This window comes from Mus caroli, chromosome 16, assembly GCF_900094665.2.
Source record: "Mus caroli chromosome 16, CAROLI_EIJ_v1.1, whole genome shotgun sequence".
Taxonomy (NCBI): domain Eukaryota; kingdom Metazoa; phylum Chordata; class Mammalia; order Rodentia; family Muridae; genus Mus; species Mus caroli.
This window is the reverse complement of record NC_034585.1, coordinates 10,880,877-10,897,621: the sequence shown is the minus strand read 5'-3', so window position 1 is coordinate 10,897,621 and position 16,745 is coordinate 10,880,877. Positions and strand designations below refer to the sequence as shown.

General features: G+C 47.0%; 1 protein-coding gene across 1 annotated transcript in view; it reads right to left on the bottom strand.

Moving 5' to 3' along the window:
* Abcc1 (ATP binding cassette subfamily C member 1) overlaps positions 1-8,143 on the bottom strand; it is a 101,111-nt gene extending 92,968 nt beyond the window's left edge. The window contains exon 1 of the mRNA XM_021184472.1: positions 8,064-8,143. Within this exon, the coding sequence (XP_021040131.1) occupies positions 8,064-8,111 (48 nt within the window). The 5' untranslated portion in view covers positions 8,112-8,143. The remainder of the gene's footprint in view (positions 1-8,063) is intronic.
* Between the last annotated feature and the right edge of the window lie 8,602 nt (positions 8,144-16,745).

The following is a 16,745-nucleotide window of genomic DNA, read 5'->3' as shown; positions in this document are numbered from 1 at the left end:
ATTTTAGACCAGATTTGTATTTGCACAGTCAGTATGGCAAATGAGTGGAAAATGTTAAATACACTATTGGATTTTTTTTAATTTTCTGTTTTGATTTCAGCTTATGCCCTGGCTGGAAAACCTCAATTTATGTTCATGACAGTGGGGATTTTTTTAAATGTCTACATTCTTTCTAATAAACTGTTGGAAGATTTAAAAAAAAAAAAAAAAGATACACACACAGAAAGCGTTAAGGAAAGAACCTAAGGGCTGGAGAGATGATTTTCTGGTTAGAAGCACATACTGCTTCTGCCAGGAAAATAAGTTCAGTTCCTAGCACCCACATCAGCAGGCTCATAATTGCCTCCAACTCCAACTCCATGGCATCAAAAGTTCTGGCTTCTTCAGGCACCCAAACATATGAGGGCATGTTGCATGCACACACTCACATACAAACAAGCAGAGAGAGAATTAAAAATAGGCATCGCAGAACACATGTTTAATATCAGTATTCTGCCAAAAAAAAATTAATTAAAAAAAGAAAAAATGCAGGGGGTAGTGGCACACCCTTTTAATCCCAGCACTTGGGAGGCAGAGGCAGGTAGATCTCTGAGTTCAAGGCCAGCCAGGTCTATTGTGTCCCAAGCCAGCCAGGGTTGCAAAGAGAAAATCTATCTTAAAAAACCCAAAAAGTACTTCTTAATTACTTAATCTCAGTATTTTGGAGCCAGAGGCAGGCCAATCTCTCTGTGTTTGAGGTCAGCCTGGTCTAGAGTTCTAGACCTGCCAGAGCTATACAGAAAGACCCTGCTTCAATGATGATGGTGGTCATGTTGATGGTGATGAAGAGGAAGAGGAGGAAGAATCTTTCTTTTAAAATCTGAAGGTCAGCCTTGGTGGCACACATCTTCTAATCCCAGCACTTGGGAGGCTGAGGCAAGAGAATCAAGAGTTTGAAGCAAGCTTGGACTACATCGTAAGCTCCAGGCCAGCCTTGTCCCAGTCAGACCTTGTCCCAAACAAACAAAACAAAATAACCTACTGAATCAGGTAAACCCCAATTCAGTTATCTTAAGGTTAGGCTATGAAGCAAAAGAACCCAACTCAAATATTAACAAACAGATGCCACATGGACTCCACTCAGGAAGGGAGTCAACCAGGTGTGACAAAGTAGAAGCAAAGACAACGGACACTTGGCCTTCTGAGAGAGAGCGAGCAGCAGTGGGAGGGGTGGGATCTTCAGGCCTGTTTCCCAGTAGTGGCTCTAGTGAGGTCCAGTGCTATCCAATCTTATAGGAGAAGTCAGAAATCCAGGTGTCTGTGCAAGCTCCTCCAGTAAATCAATGGTGGAGATGACAGTAGGTCACATAATTAAAGTCAAAAACCACGCCTGGTGACGATGCATACCAGTCCTTGAGAGCATAGGCAAGAGAGTCAGTCAGGGGTTCAGGGTCATCCTCAGCTGTACAGCAAGTTGGATGCCAGCCTGACTATGAGACCCTATCCAACGACAGAGCTAGTGAGACAAATCAACAGGCAAAGGCACATTGCATGGTAAGAAAAGAAAACCAACTCCTGAAAGTTGTCCTCCTGCCTCCACACACATCATGGCACTGGTGTGCCCACCCACTCCCAAATCAATAAATAAGTGTACTAAAAAAATTTAAAATTAGGGGGCTGGAGAGATGGCACAATGGTTAAGAGCGCCGACTGTTCTTCCAAAGGTCCTGAGTTCAAATCCCAGCAACCACATGGTGGCTCACAACCATCTGTAATGAAATCTGATGCCCTCTTCTGGAGGGTCTGAAGATGTGTACTTACATATAATAATAAATAAATAAACCTTTAAAAAATAAAAAATAAATAAACAATGAAAGATTAAGTAAATAAATAAAGCCCAGCCAGCCTAGAGGTAGGCTGGAAAACACACTTAAAACACCACAGCTAGGTCTGCTTGCACTGGCCTATAATCCCAACACTCAAGAGGCTAAGGAAGGAGGGTAGTAAGTTCCAGGCTAGCCCGAGCTACAAAGGAAGACTCTCTCAATAAACAAAACAACAGAAAGCCAGACATGGTGCCATACCTTGAATCCCAACACTTGAGAGGTAGAGGCAGGCAGCCTATGAATTAGAGGCTAGCCTAGTCTACACATCAAATTTCAGACCATCCAGGAATATACAGGAAACCATGTCTCTAATTAAATAAGTAGACTTAATTTTGTTTTATTTATTTGTAGAAATGTTGGTTGAGCCTACTGGATGCAAAGCAGTGGGCCCAGGGAAAAACAGATGAACATGACCTCAGTGAACCATTACAAAATGAAATACAAGCAGCTGAACACAGAATAGCATTTTATCCTGATCATCTCAGAGAGGCCTCTGAGCAACTTGAAAGCCATCCTAGGGTTTTAGGTCACTTATTCATTTTACAAGTAATTACTGACTCTGTCTTAGATACTAGGGTTAGAGTCACAAACACAAAAAAGGGAACTAAGTAAACTTTTTGATGTATGAGAAAAATTAAGAACGATGAGGTAGAATCAGAAAACTGGGCATGCAAGAGTGGCAGGGGTCAGGGAAAAGATGCCTGGGGAGTGACTAGGACAGAAGAGAGCAGGGTCAGATGTTCCAGGGCTGGGGAGCCGCTGAAGGGTGCTGAGCACAGCAAGGGCAGGGTCTGTGCTCTCTCTTAACAGGATTCCTCTGGGCTAGAACTGCAGTTACAGAGAAGTGTTTGCCTAGCTGATGCCAGGTCCTAGATCCTATCCCCAGCACTACAAAAGAATAAAAGTCAAAAGCAAGCATTCTGGCTGCTAGACTGACACTAGACTGCAGGGGTCAAGGGAGGACAGGGACAGAAGAGTGGCAGGAAGCTGGGTGTGATGGTACAGGCCTGTTATTCCAACTACTGGGGAAGCTGAGGCAGGAGGATCACAAGTTCAGCGGTCACCTAGACTATAAAGATGAAGGACAGCCTGGACAGTTTAGTCAGACTCTTGTCTCAAAACAAAAAGTTAAAGAGGGCTAGAGGTGCAGATAGCTCAGTATGTTAAAACCCCAAGTTCAGTCCCCAGCCCTTCAAAAATAAATACAGTATTCAAATGCAAAAACAAGTCAAGGTTCTGACCTTGGGATTCAGGAGGCATCCCTAACAAGTTTGGATACATTTTGCAAGAACAGGCAGATAGAGAGAGTAGGAGAAAACAAGAATCAAGGACAAGCAGGGGCAGTGGTGGCCCAAGTCTTTAATCCCGGCACTCGGGAGACAGAGGCAGGACTAAGAGTTAGAGGCCAGCCTGGCCTACAGAGTGAGTTCCAGGACAGCCAGGGCTATACAATAAAACCCTGATTTGAAAAAGAGAGGAGGAGGAGGAAGAAGAGGAGGAGGAGAAGGAAGAGAATCACCACCATCATTGAAGCACAAGAGCTGGAGAGATGACTCAGCAGTTAAGAGCACTGGTTCCTTTTGCAGAGGACCCAAGTTCAATTCCCAGCACCAACATGGAAGCTCACAAGTTTCTGCAAACCCAGTACCAGGGAATCTGACACACACACACACACACACACACACACTCTCTCTCACTCTCTCTCTCTCTCCCTCTCTCTCACACACACACACTCACACAATCACACATACACACACACACACACACATATGCAGGCAAAACACCAACGCACATAAAATAAATCACAAAAACAAACAAACAAGGACACCACAGGATTTGTTCCCCAAGAGAAAGGACCATCTTCCTAGAGGTGCCTCAGCTCCTCCCAAAGTCCCTGAATCCCCACAGGGGGTCTCTGCAAGCACTCCAAATCAAGTTGGTAAGTCACACACCACCATGCTCCCAAGGTGAAGCCCTTCCAAGAAAAGTCCAGCAGCTCCAGGAACGGAGACCCCCCCCCCCCCGACCCGGGTCCACCCATCCCCAGACCCTGGCAAGGCCACAACGGGAGCCACAGCTTCCTCCTGCAAGGCGAAGGGGCAGGTGAGGCCACAGAGCAGGAACTGGAGTCTCAGTTCCTACCACAAGTTCCCAAAGCCTTTTACCTGGTTATCTTGGCACCCTCACCCCACCATTCTGGGCTGCACACTGATGCTACATCCATCTGGTAAGGGGAAGAAAACGGCGACCTGAGTGACTACAGCAATCAATCTTAGGAGAGAGAGGAAGATTGGGGGGGGGTGGGGGGAGGTAAAAGGCAGTGGGAGGAGGAGGGAGGGAGGGAGGGAGGGAAGGAAGGAGGGAGGGAAGGAAGGAGGGAGGGAAGCAAAGCAAAGCAGGCAGGCTTTCCAGGGCCTTCTGCTACCCCAGGAATACAAGTCACCGAGATCCATTTGCCAACTGGTCAGGTACAATGTTCAGGGAGTTGGAAAGCTAGAAGGTACCACAAATCAAATCAGGCCCCATAGCCAGCTCACTCCAGAGCCTGCATGGCCGATCTGCTGCTCACTTTTGTTTATGTCCAGATGTTCTCAGCAGATGCAACTATGGAGTTCCACCCAACTAAAGCCCGTACATCTACTGAGTGCTAACTAGGTACCAAGGAGCACTGTTCCCAGTGCTTGCCAAGAATTCTACTCAGTACTCAAACTACCACCCTTGGCTAGGCACTCCATTAGTCTACATGGGGAAACTGAGGTACAGAGTAGAACAGTACCCCATCTTAGCTGCAGAGCCAGCTTCTGAACACAGGGCACACAGGGACTTGCTCTGAGCAGTCAGTCACCTATGCAGCTGACTTGAGTTTTCCAATATTTCTACATTAGGCATGAAATTGGTACTTTTCTTATTCTTCACTTTTGTTTTTGTTTTCTGAGGTCAGGGAATTGAGCATGGGACCTCAGACTTACTAGGCAAGTGTTGTATCACAGAACTAATCTCCAGTCCTTTTTGACATGGGATTTTAAAACAAGGTCTTAGAAGTTACCCAGGCTAGCCTTGAACTTGTGGTCCTCCCGCTTCAGCTTCTTCAGTAGGCAGGATGACAGGCCTGCTCCAGGCTTAATACATATTTTCTAATTTACTGTGTGTGATATATAGATGTGGGATATATACATGTGTGTACATGTGTAAGAGCACACATAGCAATTTATAGGGCAAAGGGGCATGCCAGGTGTCTTCCTCTATCATCCTTCATATTTCCTTGAGTCAGGGTCTCTCACTGAACCTGAAACTTGCTCTTTTGGGAAACTCCACCCACTCAATGCTACAGTTATAGACAGAGCCAGGGCTGGCTATTTACATGGGTCCTGGGATTCAAACTTAGGTCTCCCTGCTTATACATCAAGCACTCTTGCGCACTGAGCCATTTCCTCATGCTTTTTTTTTTTTTTTTTAGTAACTTACAAAGAAAGGCCCAGGTCCCTTTTCCCAACCTTCTCTCAAAGATCAGCCACAAAACCATGGACCTCCTACCAGCTCCACACTCCCACTGAATAAAGCAAGCCCCTGCCAGCTCTTAGCTCAGCTTTCCACTTACATAACATTGTTTCTCTATTCTCATCCTAGACCTTTGCACAAGGGAAGGTTGTAAGTTCTCAGCAGCAGACCTGAGCTAGCCCAGGAGCAAGACTCCGAGAGGGTTCCTAATGGCTGGAATCTTGACTTCTCTAAGCATAATGTTGGTCCTAAAAGGATCCAAGTATGAGTAGCAAAAAGGCAGTAGCCCACTCCCATCAATCTCCGTGAGTCCTTACGAGCCCTGCTTCGTTGATTCTGTGGGCTGTGTTCTCCTGGTGTCCTCACACCAGGCTTCTACAATCCTTCCTCCCCATCTTCTGTGGTTCTGCAAGTTCCACCTAATATTTGGTTGTAGGTCTCTGCATCTGCTCCCATCTGAAGGGAAACAGGAGCAGATCTGGGGAAGACGGGGATGTGAAGGGGGGAACAAGGAGGGGAGGAGGGAGGGGAAGCTGCAGTTGGGATACAATACATGAGAGAAGGCTAGACCACGCACACTGATAAACCCATGGCCGCAGCCCAGAAGGCTAGGAGGTTTCCCCCATACCCCTGTTCTATAGAAACTGAGCACAGTAAGCAATGAAACAACTCAAGATGGTGAGGTCTAGAATGGCAGGGTATGGCAGTGGCATGGATATGCTGATGCAAAGCCACCTGCTTTAGTTTATTGTTCTTTGAAGCAGTCTTGCTCTAGCACAGCTGGCCCGAATCTCACTTCTCCTGCCTCAGCTTTCCCAGTGCTGTGATTACAGATATGTGCACACCAGGCCAGCCAACCAACCCACTCGGTATTGTTTGGATTCTCTAACTACACATAAGTTCTTGCTTGCCAGTGGCCCTCTCACCCATTCTGATTCCAGGACTCCAGAAACAGGGTGTCCATCAAGCCTAGACCAGTGAGAAGAGGGGCCAAAAGGAAGGCTGCAAGATGAAACTTAAGGGAGGATGGGAAGCTGTCTAAGAGGAAGGCCAGCCACCACTACTGCCAAACACAATCCATCCATCTTCATTTTCTGTGGCAAAAAAGTTCCAAGAAGGAAAGAACACAAAGCCAGGTTTCTTGGGTAGGCTTTTTAGCATATTAGAAGCTAGAGAATACCCCCCAACATTTCTTAGTCATCACTGCGCAACAATAGAATACATCCTGATGTGAACTGGCGAGAGGCTTGATGACCTCAGAACCCACACTGTGGAAAGAGAGTTCCACACAAGTCTCACGTGCACGTGTGCCATGGTATGCATACACTCAAACATACACACCTACACAATATATATGTGTGTGTGTTATGTATATGCAAAAATAAAATATGCAAACTGGTAGAGAATCTAATGTCTACTTCCCCTCCACCATAAGAGAAGAAAGTAATTCAGGAAATACACCAGCATCCATGTTAGTGACCCAGATCCCACTGAGTTCTTGCAAAATAATTTCGTTGTCTCCACACTTGGCACAAGGGTAGAGGACACACAGGTTTCCTGTGTGGCAAACAGGCACCTATCTCTTACAGACTCCTGAATGTAAGTCACAAGCTCTGTTCCCAGCTCTGGAGAAACCTGCAACCTCTTGGCTTTATAATGAATCATTTATCCAAGTATGGTAAGTTTCTCAACCAAAATTGGCACCCTCCTCACCCAAAAGTCTCCCAGGGGGCCTTCAGGGGTCATCATTCCTAATGCAGTCTATCAAGGAGGTACCACAAAACAGAACAAATACTTGTGGGCGCTAATCATCAGCTGCTAAGAAACAGGGATGTTTTTCTTGTTTCTCAAACAAAAAGAAAAGTCATTGTGTCCAGGGTTTCCTATTGTATTCACTAATAATCAGGACAATGTGATACAGGAGTGTTCTGGAATAACAGGCAAATCGCATTACAGGAACACGAAATACACAAGCACTGGAGATTAGAGCAGTCAGCCAGGGAACCCAGCCTAGGATCATTTCAGAAGAAAGCTACCTGGAGAGGGCCTGAAGTCCCCGGGACATCCCCCAGAGCAGCGGAGTCTCTCTGACTCACAGAGTAGAAGGCACTCTCCTGGTTACCAGAGTCCAGGGCATTTTCCACTGCACCCCAAACCTACAAAAAGAGACAGAAAGGCCCTTCTCCTCTCTCTTGGCTTTTCCTTATTTCCTTAAAGTTCCCTGATAGCATTTAGGCAGAAAGGAAAGAGGATGAGAAAAAACATGAAGCCAGAGTAACCGAGAGGTAAAACAAACAGCGGGGGAACCCCAACACAAGCGGTGGGAAGTCCCTTTCTAGAGTCTGGGCTCCTGCACCGTGCTCTGTGATAGTGTGTGCGCGGTAAACGGAGATCCTACCCCCACAAAAGAAAGAAAATCCCCAACTTGCTGCCTCCAGATCTGGCGTCCCTTCCCGATGGCAGAACCCCAAAGCACAGAGGCACCTCCCCGCACACACCCAGCTCTCCCGGAACCCGGTCCCCAGAGTAAGAGAGCGGAGGCTACGCCGGGGCCCCGGTGGCGAATCCCCGCGTCTGCAGAGCAGGGCTCCGGCTTGGGGAGCAGCTGGGTCCGCGCGTCCAGGCGTCCCCCACGTCCCCCGAGTCGCCGGTCGCCCCCGCGGTGTCCCCCGCGGTGTCCCCCGCGGCCCACCACCTTACCCAGAGTGGATCGGAGCCATCAGCGCTGCAGAAGCTACGCAGCGCCATGCGGGCGGCCGGCTGAGCGAGGAGGCGCAGCGCCGCGCGGTTGGCCCGCGTCACCGGGATGCAGCCCCGCCCCGCCCCGCCCCGCCCCGCGCGTGGGAGCGAGCACCGCCACGAGTTGCCCCGGCCTGGGCCTGCAGGCCGCGTCTGCAGCTCCCACCCACTGGCGGCTCCTAAAGCTGACACGGCCCGGAAGAACCCCGCACTGGGCCCTCCTCCCCTGGGCTTCATCCCAGGTGATCCTAACTGTACCGCTGTCCCCCCGCTGCGGGAGAACGCTCGGTGCTTGCGTGATTTTAGGGCTTTTTCCTTCAGTTGCACCTGGAGGGGTAGGGATGTGAGCTCCCAAGAAAGGAAAGAGAACAGATAAGGAAACTGGGGCTCAGAAAGGTGAGGAAATTCGCTCAGAGTCCCTCAACGAGTAGAAGTGGAGTTCGTTCGAATCAGGAGCCCTATGAATCCATTCTAAACACTGAGATCTCCATCCTGAACACCAGTTTGCCACCCCTCCTCCATGGTCTGCAAAGCACCCTGGGAATTTCTCCCATTCTGAGTGCAGCCAGGAAATAACTCATTTCCTTATTGCTTGGTATGAGGAATTTGGGGACAGGGTAATTTGGGGACAGGGTTTCATATAATAACTAAGTCTGGCCTCTAAAGCACTATGTAGTAGAGGATGAATGACCCTGAACTTGTGAGCCCTCTGCCTCCATTTTTTTTTTTTTTTTTTTTTTTTAACAGACTGAAGTTTCTCTATGTAGCCTTGGCTGTCCTGGAACTCGATTTGTAAACCAGGCTGGCCTCGAACTCAGAGATCTGCCTGCCTCTGTCTTCCAAATTCTGGGATTAAAGGTGTGCATCACCATGCCTCCACTTCTTATTACCCCAGCCACCTGAGGTGCTGACAACAGAACCCAGGCTTCCTCCGTGCACAGGAACCACTCCACCAACTGAGCTATGTATACCCCTAAAAAATATTTTAATTTAAAAAGTAATAAAGAAAATGAGTAAGATAAACAATTTTTGAAGGTCAACCACAAGTCGCGTCCCCCTCAGTATGAGTAAGAGTTTGGTGGTGGTGGTGGTGGTGGTGGTGGTGGTGGTGGAGGTTGTAGTAACAGCATTTACTTCTATGTGTGTATGTGTGTGGGTGTGTATGTAAACTTGTGCTTGTGCAGGTCAGGACAGCCTGGGAGAGTTGTTTTTCGTGGAACTTTGTGGATTCCAGGGAGCTAACTCAAGTCATCAGGCTTGGCGGGAAGTTCCTTTACCTCTGTGAATGAGTTTTTAAAAGATAATTACTTTCAGGTAACAATTCTCAACGCACCGTTACCCATATTTATTGAGCATCTGCTGTATAGCAGGAGTCTTGCTAGGCCCGAGCAAGCTAGCAGCTGGAGTATGCTCAGATCTGACAGACCGGAAAGTGGAGCTGTATTTTCATGTGTTTTAGTGATAAGACAGCAGATCTTAATGACATGCTTTCATAACTGGAAAGTGTATTTGAAACTGTTGCAAGATCCAGGAAGGGGGTAAAGAGGATAAAGGGGGCCAGGCCTGCTCAGGTAAAAATCTAGAAGACTTTCTGGAAGAAAGCTTTTGAGCTAAACACAAGCATGGTTGGGATTCCAGCCTGGGCTGTGTCTTGAGCTGAAGAAAGCAGCCTATAAGAAAACTAAGAAGCAGCCAAGACTGGTGGTGAATGCCCACCACCCACGATCTCAGTACTTGGGAGGCTGAAGAAGGGGGGTCTTGAGTTCGAGGCCAACCAGGGCTGCATGAGACCCTGACACAAAACAAAGAACAGAGCAGTTCTGGTGACAAAGCTTAGCTGAGTAAGTACTACTGCACAAACCTGAAAACCTGGACTCTGGACTCCAGCATCCATGTCAGAAAACACCCATGTGTCAGGGCACATCTGTAATATTGTACTGGGGAGATGGAGACAGGCAGATTCCTAGAACTCAACGGCCAGCCAGCCTAGCCCAGTTGTGAAGTCTAAATTCAGTGAGAGATGCTGTCTCAACAAATAAATCAGAGACAGCCAGTGAGATGGCTTATCCAGCAAAGGTGCTTGCATGCAGCTCTGACAACCTGGTCTCCCAAGCCCACAAGGTAGCAAGAGAGAATCGACTCCTGAGGCTCTTCTTTGACCACCACTAGTGCTCCAGGGCACATCTGCACCTGCACTCACACATATACACAAAATAAATTTCATTTCATTTGAAAATTAAGGGGAAAGGTTGGGCAGGGCTCCACACACCTTTAACCCTAGCACTGAGAAGGCAGAGGCAGGTGGTATGAGTGAGAGACACTCAAAAGAAGCAAAAGCAGGGATATTACACAGACAAGCATGTGCACACTTATGTTTGAGCAAAAGGGGAAGGAGCCAGAGTCCATAGTCCAGTGAGATGCCCTGCATTTCACACAGGAAATTCTGCCCCTAGAGCTGCATGGGTAAACTGAGGGCGTTGTGGTTTAGGAGACCCAGACATCCTCCTGCCTCAACCTCTGAGGGGCTGGGACTATCAGTGTGAACTGTGCGTGGTGCTTTTTTAATACTTTTTCCATGTGAAACATCTGTTCTATTTAAATTGGTTGCCATAGGCCCTGCCACGAAGGGGGCTGGGAGATGGGAGACTAAGCCAGATAGGGGTACCCAGAAAGTACAGGATATAAGGGATTCCACTGAGGCCCCAGAGCAGCATTACAGCAGGCTGCACTGGGGCCAGGCCCATGCAGTACAACTCCACTCATAACCTCAGAGTAGAATCTCACCACCTCCTCCTTGGTGTTTCCCTGGCTTGGGCCAAACAACATCTGGATGCAGTGACCACTCCCTAGGCTGTAGCTGCTGACCTAGTAAGAATGACAGCAGATTTCCTGCATTGGGCCTAAGGCATAGGGAAGTAGAAGTAGAAGGGTGGCAGGAAGCTCCTGCAGGACACTAGCTATGCCCTGAGGTCCTATTCCAAACCTTGTACCAGTTGCTCTTGAAGGTGAAGGACATACAACAGTCCTCCAATCAGCACTGACAGTCCTTTTGCACAGGGACACATCAAGGATCCGCTCGTTGTACCAGCTCTGGTCCTCCTGCTGATTCAGGATCCCAAGTTAGGGGAGCATTAGCAGACACAGATGTCTTAGACAAATCATCATTTGATGACTTTTTTTTCTTTTTTTTTTTTTTTTTGTTTTTGGGGGTTTGTTTGTTTGTTTGTTTGTTTGTTTTTCTGAGACAGGGTTTCTCTGTGTAGCCCTGGCTGTCCTGGAACTCACTCTGTAGACCAGGCTAGCCTCGAACTCAGAAATCTGCCTGCCCCTGCCTCCCAAGTGCTGGGATTAAAGGCGTGCGCCACCACGCCCAGCCATTTGATGACTTCTTTACACAGGGATCCAGTTAGTTGAATTGGTCTGGGTAGAAAATGTCCTCGTGAGAGTTGGCTGGTGTTTGTGGAGAAACACCAGAAACACCAGGGACTGCACTGTACATTGATTGGCCTTGATTCTCCTTGTGACGATTAGAGTAAACATTGAGTTCAGTCCCGACCAAGTAGTCCTGGAGAATGTACACCCTGTGTGGCCACCACCACCAGAAGGAGCAGCAGCTGTGTTGTCAGTGGGTGAGATATCACAGCTCTCTAGTCTCCAAGGGGCAAGGGAAATCAGTCTGCCTCAAGCAGGAAGGATCTTCAGCACCAGCTCCTGGGGGGGAGTTGGGGATATAATCTGGTTGTAGTTTATCCTTAGACTGGCTGAGCTCTGATCTGGGCTGCTGGCTCCACCTCTGGAGTCTCTGAATTTCAGGTTCACAGAAGGCCTTTCCAGTTCTGCCAGTATGTGGTCTTTGATAAGTAGCCCTAGAGAAAGTCTCAAGGTTAAACAGACAGAGTAGCTACCAACTTGTGTGCTTGGTATAAGTTTAGGGGAGAAAGAGGTCAGTAGTTTGGTGAATGCTTGAGGAGAAGAAAAGTGGAGGACGGGAGAGGAGGTGAAAGAGTAGAAGGAGGGGCTGGTGAGATGGCTCAGTGGGTAAGAGCACCCGATTGCTCTTCCGAAGGTCCAGAGTTCAAATCCCAGCAACCACATGGTGGCTCACAACCATCTGTAACGAGATCTGGTGCCCTCTCCTGGAGTGTCTGAAGACAGCTACAGTGTACTTACATATAATAAATAAATAAGTCTTTTAAAAAAAAAAAAAGAGTAGAAGGAGAAAGAGGACGCCTATGACAGACTTTTGACATGCTAGGGATCCAAACTCAGGCCCTCATGTTTCCTTCGTTCCAGTCCTAGAACTACCCTGCCAGCTCCCAGTTCCTACCCCCACCTCCATCCCCATCCCCCACTCCCCACTCCCTCCACACCACCCTACCCCCACCCGACCCCAACCCCTGCTGCTTCTGCTGAAGAGTAAGCCCAGCAGTACTGGTCTATATCAGACTCCGTGCACACAAAACCTCAAGATGTTATCTATTATGGAAATAACCCCTCAGGCTCATATTTTGAATGCCTGGTCCTTACCTACTAGTGCAATTTTTGTTGAAACTGGCTGGGTGTGGTGGCACATGCCTTTAGTTCCAGCACAGAGACAGACAGAGGCTGGCAAATCTCTAAGACGTCCAAGCCAGCATGGTCTACATGTGAGTTCCAAGCCAGCCAGGGCTCACTACCCAGTGACACCATGTCTAAAAATAATAATGAAAGTAATTTATTATTTTCTAAGTAAATTAAGCGATTTCTTGATTTTTCCAAGATTGTGAAGATTTGAGGAAGTGGAGCTGCACTGAGGGAAATAGGCCACCAGAAAAGGACCATTCCAGGGTGTGTTACCCCTCTAGGATATCAACAGCTGTTCTACCTTCACCTTTGCATGGGTGGGCCCTCTGAAGTCCTGAGCTAAAACCCTTCAGGCCTGGAGAGGTGGCTCAGTGGCTGCTCTTCCAGAGGACCTAGGTTCAATTCCCAGCTCCAACATGGTGGCTAACAACCATCTGTAACTGTAGTTCCAGGATATCAGAAGCCCTTTTCTGACTTCTGTGGGCACCAGGCACTCATGTGATACACAATACATACATGCAGAGAAAAACATCCATATAACAAAAATAAATTAATCTAAAAATAAAATCAATCTTTCTCCTAAGTTGCTTCTATCAGGTAGTTTGGTTGCAGAAGAAAAAGAAAAAGCACATACATTATCATTCTTTTTAAAGATGTATTTATTTATTATATGTAAGTATACTGTTGCTGTCTTCAGACACACCAGAAGAGAGCATCAGATCTCATTACAGATGGTTTTGAGCCACCATGTGGTTGCTGGGATTTGAACTCATGACCTCTGGAAAAGCAGCCACTGCTTTTAACTGCTGAGCCATCTCTCCAGTCCACATACATTATTATAAGTGACAGAATTCCATTCTTTTTATGGATGAATATCTCACTGTGTATACACACTGCATTTTCTTTATTCATTCATCCATTGCCTGGGCACCTAGTACAATTCCATATCTTAAAGCAATACAGCAATGGATGCAGGAAGCAAGATGTCTCTTTCTTATCTAGTTTCTTTTTCTAAACCCAAAGTAGCATACAGGGAAGTAGCATACAGGGAAGTAGCACCTAGTTGGGGAGAGCTGGATTGAATGCGTTAGCTGTTCTTAATGGCTGGGGCTGTGACTAAGTTAAAGCATAGGCACAGTAAAAGTTTTAATAGAGACCAAACCACCCTTCCAAAAAAAGACTATTAATTCTCTCACCATCTGAGGACTCATGAGGATTGACGAAGTTGGGGTAGAGACTAGGCAAATGGTGACATAGGTAAAGTGCCTGTTGCATAGTGACAGAATGTGAGTTTGAGCCCCAGCACACATATAAAGCAGGGTACGGTGGTGCACACTGCAGCCCCCACATTCTTATGAAGATATAGGGCAGGAGACTCCCAGGAATATATGAGCTAGGTTGCCTGGTCTTGGAGGAGGTGACTAACAAAGACACCTTGCTTCTAATGGGGTGGATGTGAGGACAAAGCATGCTGTGGTACTTGAGCATATGTATACTCATGCATACATGCAAACAGCACCACCCACACATGCATACAACATACACACAGGGTGGGAACAAAATACAATAAGGAGCCGGTAAGCATGGGGAGGGGCCCCACTCTTCCTTGCTGCTGAAACACTGATGGTCAGACCACTGGCTCCTCCTGTTGCCAAGAGACAAATTTCTCATCCAGCTCCTTCCCCAAGGCTGCAGCTCTCTAGAATGAAACCTTATTTTGAGTTCTTGTCTTGTCAGGGGCTGAGGTAAAACTTCCCATCTCTGGTTTTCATAAGAAAACACCATCAAGAGCTAGGGATGTGGCAGTTGTAGAGTACTTGGCTACCGTGCAGAAGGCCCTGGCCTCTATCCCCACCAGCACAAAGAACCCAGTTCTCTTCCGCATAACAGCTCTGCAGATATTTGAGGGCTGTAGCAGGTATCATCTGAAGATGCTCCTTCTGACAACAACCCATGCACAACCACTTACAACGTAGCTATAAAAACACTGTTCTTAAGGCCCCTGAGCTCAGCACTCCAGCATGAGAGCTTTGGGGTTTTGCAGGCTTGGGTTCAAATTTCTATTATCTCCTTTCCTAGCTGTTAGACCTTGGCCCAGTCACTGTGGGGTGAAGGAGTGAGGGGTGGGAAAGGTTGGGGGGCTATGCATATTGTTCAGTTGTTCTCTTGTTGCTGTGATGAAATTGCATTGCCAAGATCAATTGACAGAGTTTGTTTTGGTTTGTGGTTTGTGGTCCATCATGAGAGGAGCCATGGGAGTAAGTAGCAGGTGTGGTTCCAGGAGCAGGAAGATGAAAGTAATCACATCTCATCCACAAAAACAGAAGCAGAAAAGGTTAACTGAAGTGGGACAAGGCCCCAGTGTCTGGCCTCAGTGACATACTTCCTCCATTTCCTAAAGGTTCCATAACTCCTCCAAATCTAACAAGGAACCAAGTGCTCAAAAAATTGAATCTATGGAGGACATTTCTCATTCAAACCACCATGTATGTCTTCTTCAGTCGCTTTCCACATAATTTTTTAAAGATTAATTTATTTTTTATGTGAATGGTTGTCTTGCCTGCATACATGTCTGAGCATCACATGCCTATCTGTTGCCCAAGGAACCAGAAGAGAGTGTCAGATCCCCTGACACTAGAATCACAGATGGGCATTGTTGTATCTATGTGGCAGAATCCATAAAGTCATACTACCCACCAGGTCTCGTGTGGGAGGTTTATTGAGGGAACTGAATCTCACAATTTTAATGGATTAGCTAATCTTTACAAAAGAGATTCAAGAAATAGGGCTCTTGTCAGGTTGAGTATCCTTTATAGGAAAAAAAAAAAAAGCTTCTTTCCCTTTAAACTCAGAAACGTACTAGTGAGAGGTAGTGCAATTATAGGAGTATGTGGGAAAGCCTACTAAACACAGATGCCTCTGTGAAAGACTTACTCTTATTCAGGTGGGCCTCACTCTGTACCACTAACTAGCCTGGGACTCAACATGTCTACAGCTCAGAGATTCAGCTGCCTTTGCCTCCCGCATGCTGGGATAAAGCTTATACCACCACATCCGGCATTAGATTATTATGGCTGCATAGTTTATAAAGAAAGGGACAAGAGGGGCTGGTGAGATGGCTCAGCGGTTAAGAGCACTGACTGCTCTTCCAAAGGTCCTGAGTTCAAATCCCAGCAACCACATGGTGGCTCACAACCATCCGTAACAAAAATCTGATGCCCTCTTCTGGAGTGTCCGAAGACAGCTACAGTNTACACACATATAATAAATAAATAAATCTAAAGAAAGAAAGAGAGAGAGAGAGAGAGAGAGAAGAAAGAAAGAAAGAAAGAAAGAAAGAAAGAAAGAAAGAAAGAAAGAAAGAAAGAAAGAAAGAAAGAAAAAGGAAGGAAGGGAGGGAGGGAGGGAGGGAGGGAGGGACAGGGCTGAGGAAACAGCCCAGTTGATAACGTGCTTGCTGTATAAGCAAGAAAATCTGATTTTGTATCCCCAACACTCACATAAAAAGCCAAACCCCACTTATAATCTCAGTGTTGGGGGCTAAGACAGGAGGACTCGTGGAGTTTGCTGGCTAGGAGTCTAGCTGAGTTGACAAGCTCCAGTTTCTTTTTTTTTTTTTTTTTTTTTAAGATTTATTTATTATATGTAAGTACACTGTAACTGTCTTCAGACACTCCAGAAGAGGGAGTCAGATCTCATTACGGATGGTCATGAGCCACCATGTGGTTGCTGGGATTTGAACTCTGGACCTTTGGAAGAGCAGTCGGGTGCTCTTACCCACTGAGTCATCTCACCAGCCCCCCAAGCTCCAGTTTCAGTAACAGACTCTGTCTCAAAAATACGGTGGTGGGGCTAATGGGACTAACAGATGGCCCAGCAGTTAAGAGCATTAGCTGCTCATCCACAGGACTCAGGTTCATTTCCCAGCACCCACATGGCAGTTCACAACTGTCTGTAACTCCATTTCCAGGGGATCCAACACCCTCACACAGATGCATATGCAGGCAAAACACCACAGAGTACATAAGAAAATAATACTAAGGTAGTGATGCTGGGGAGAGGAGCTGTCAAGAGCAATTG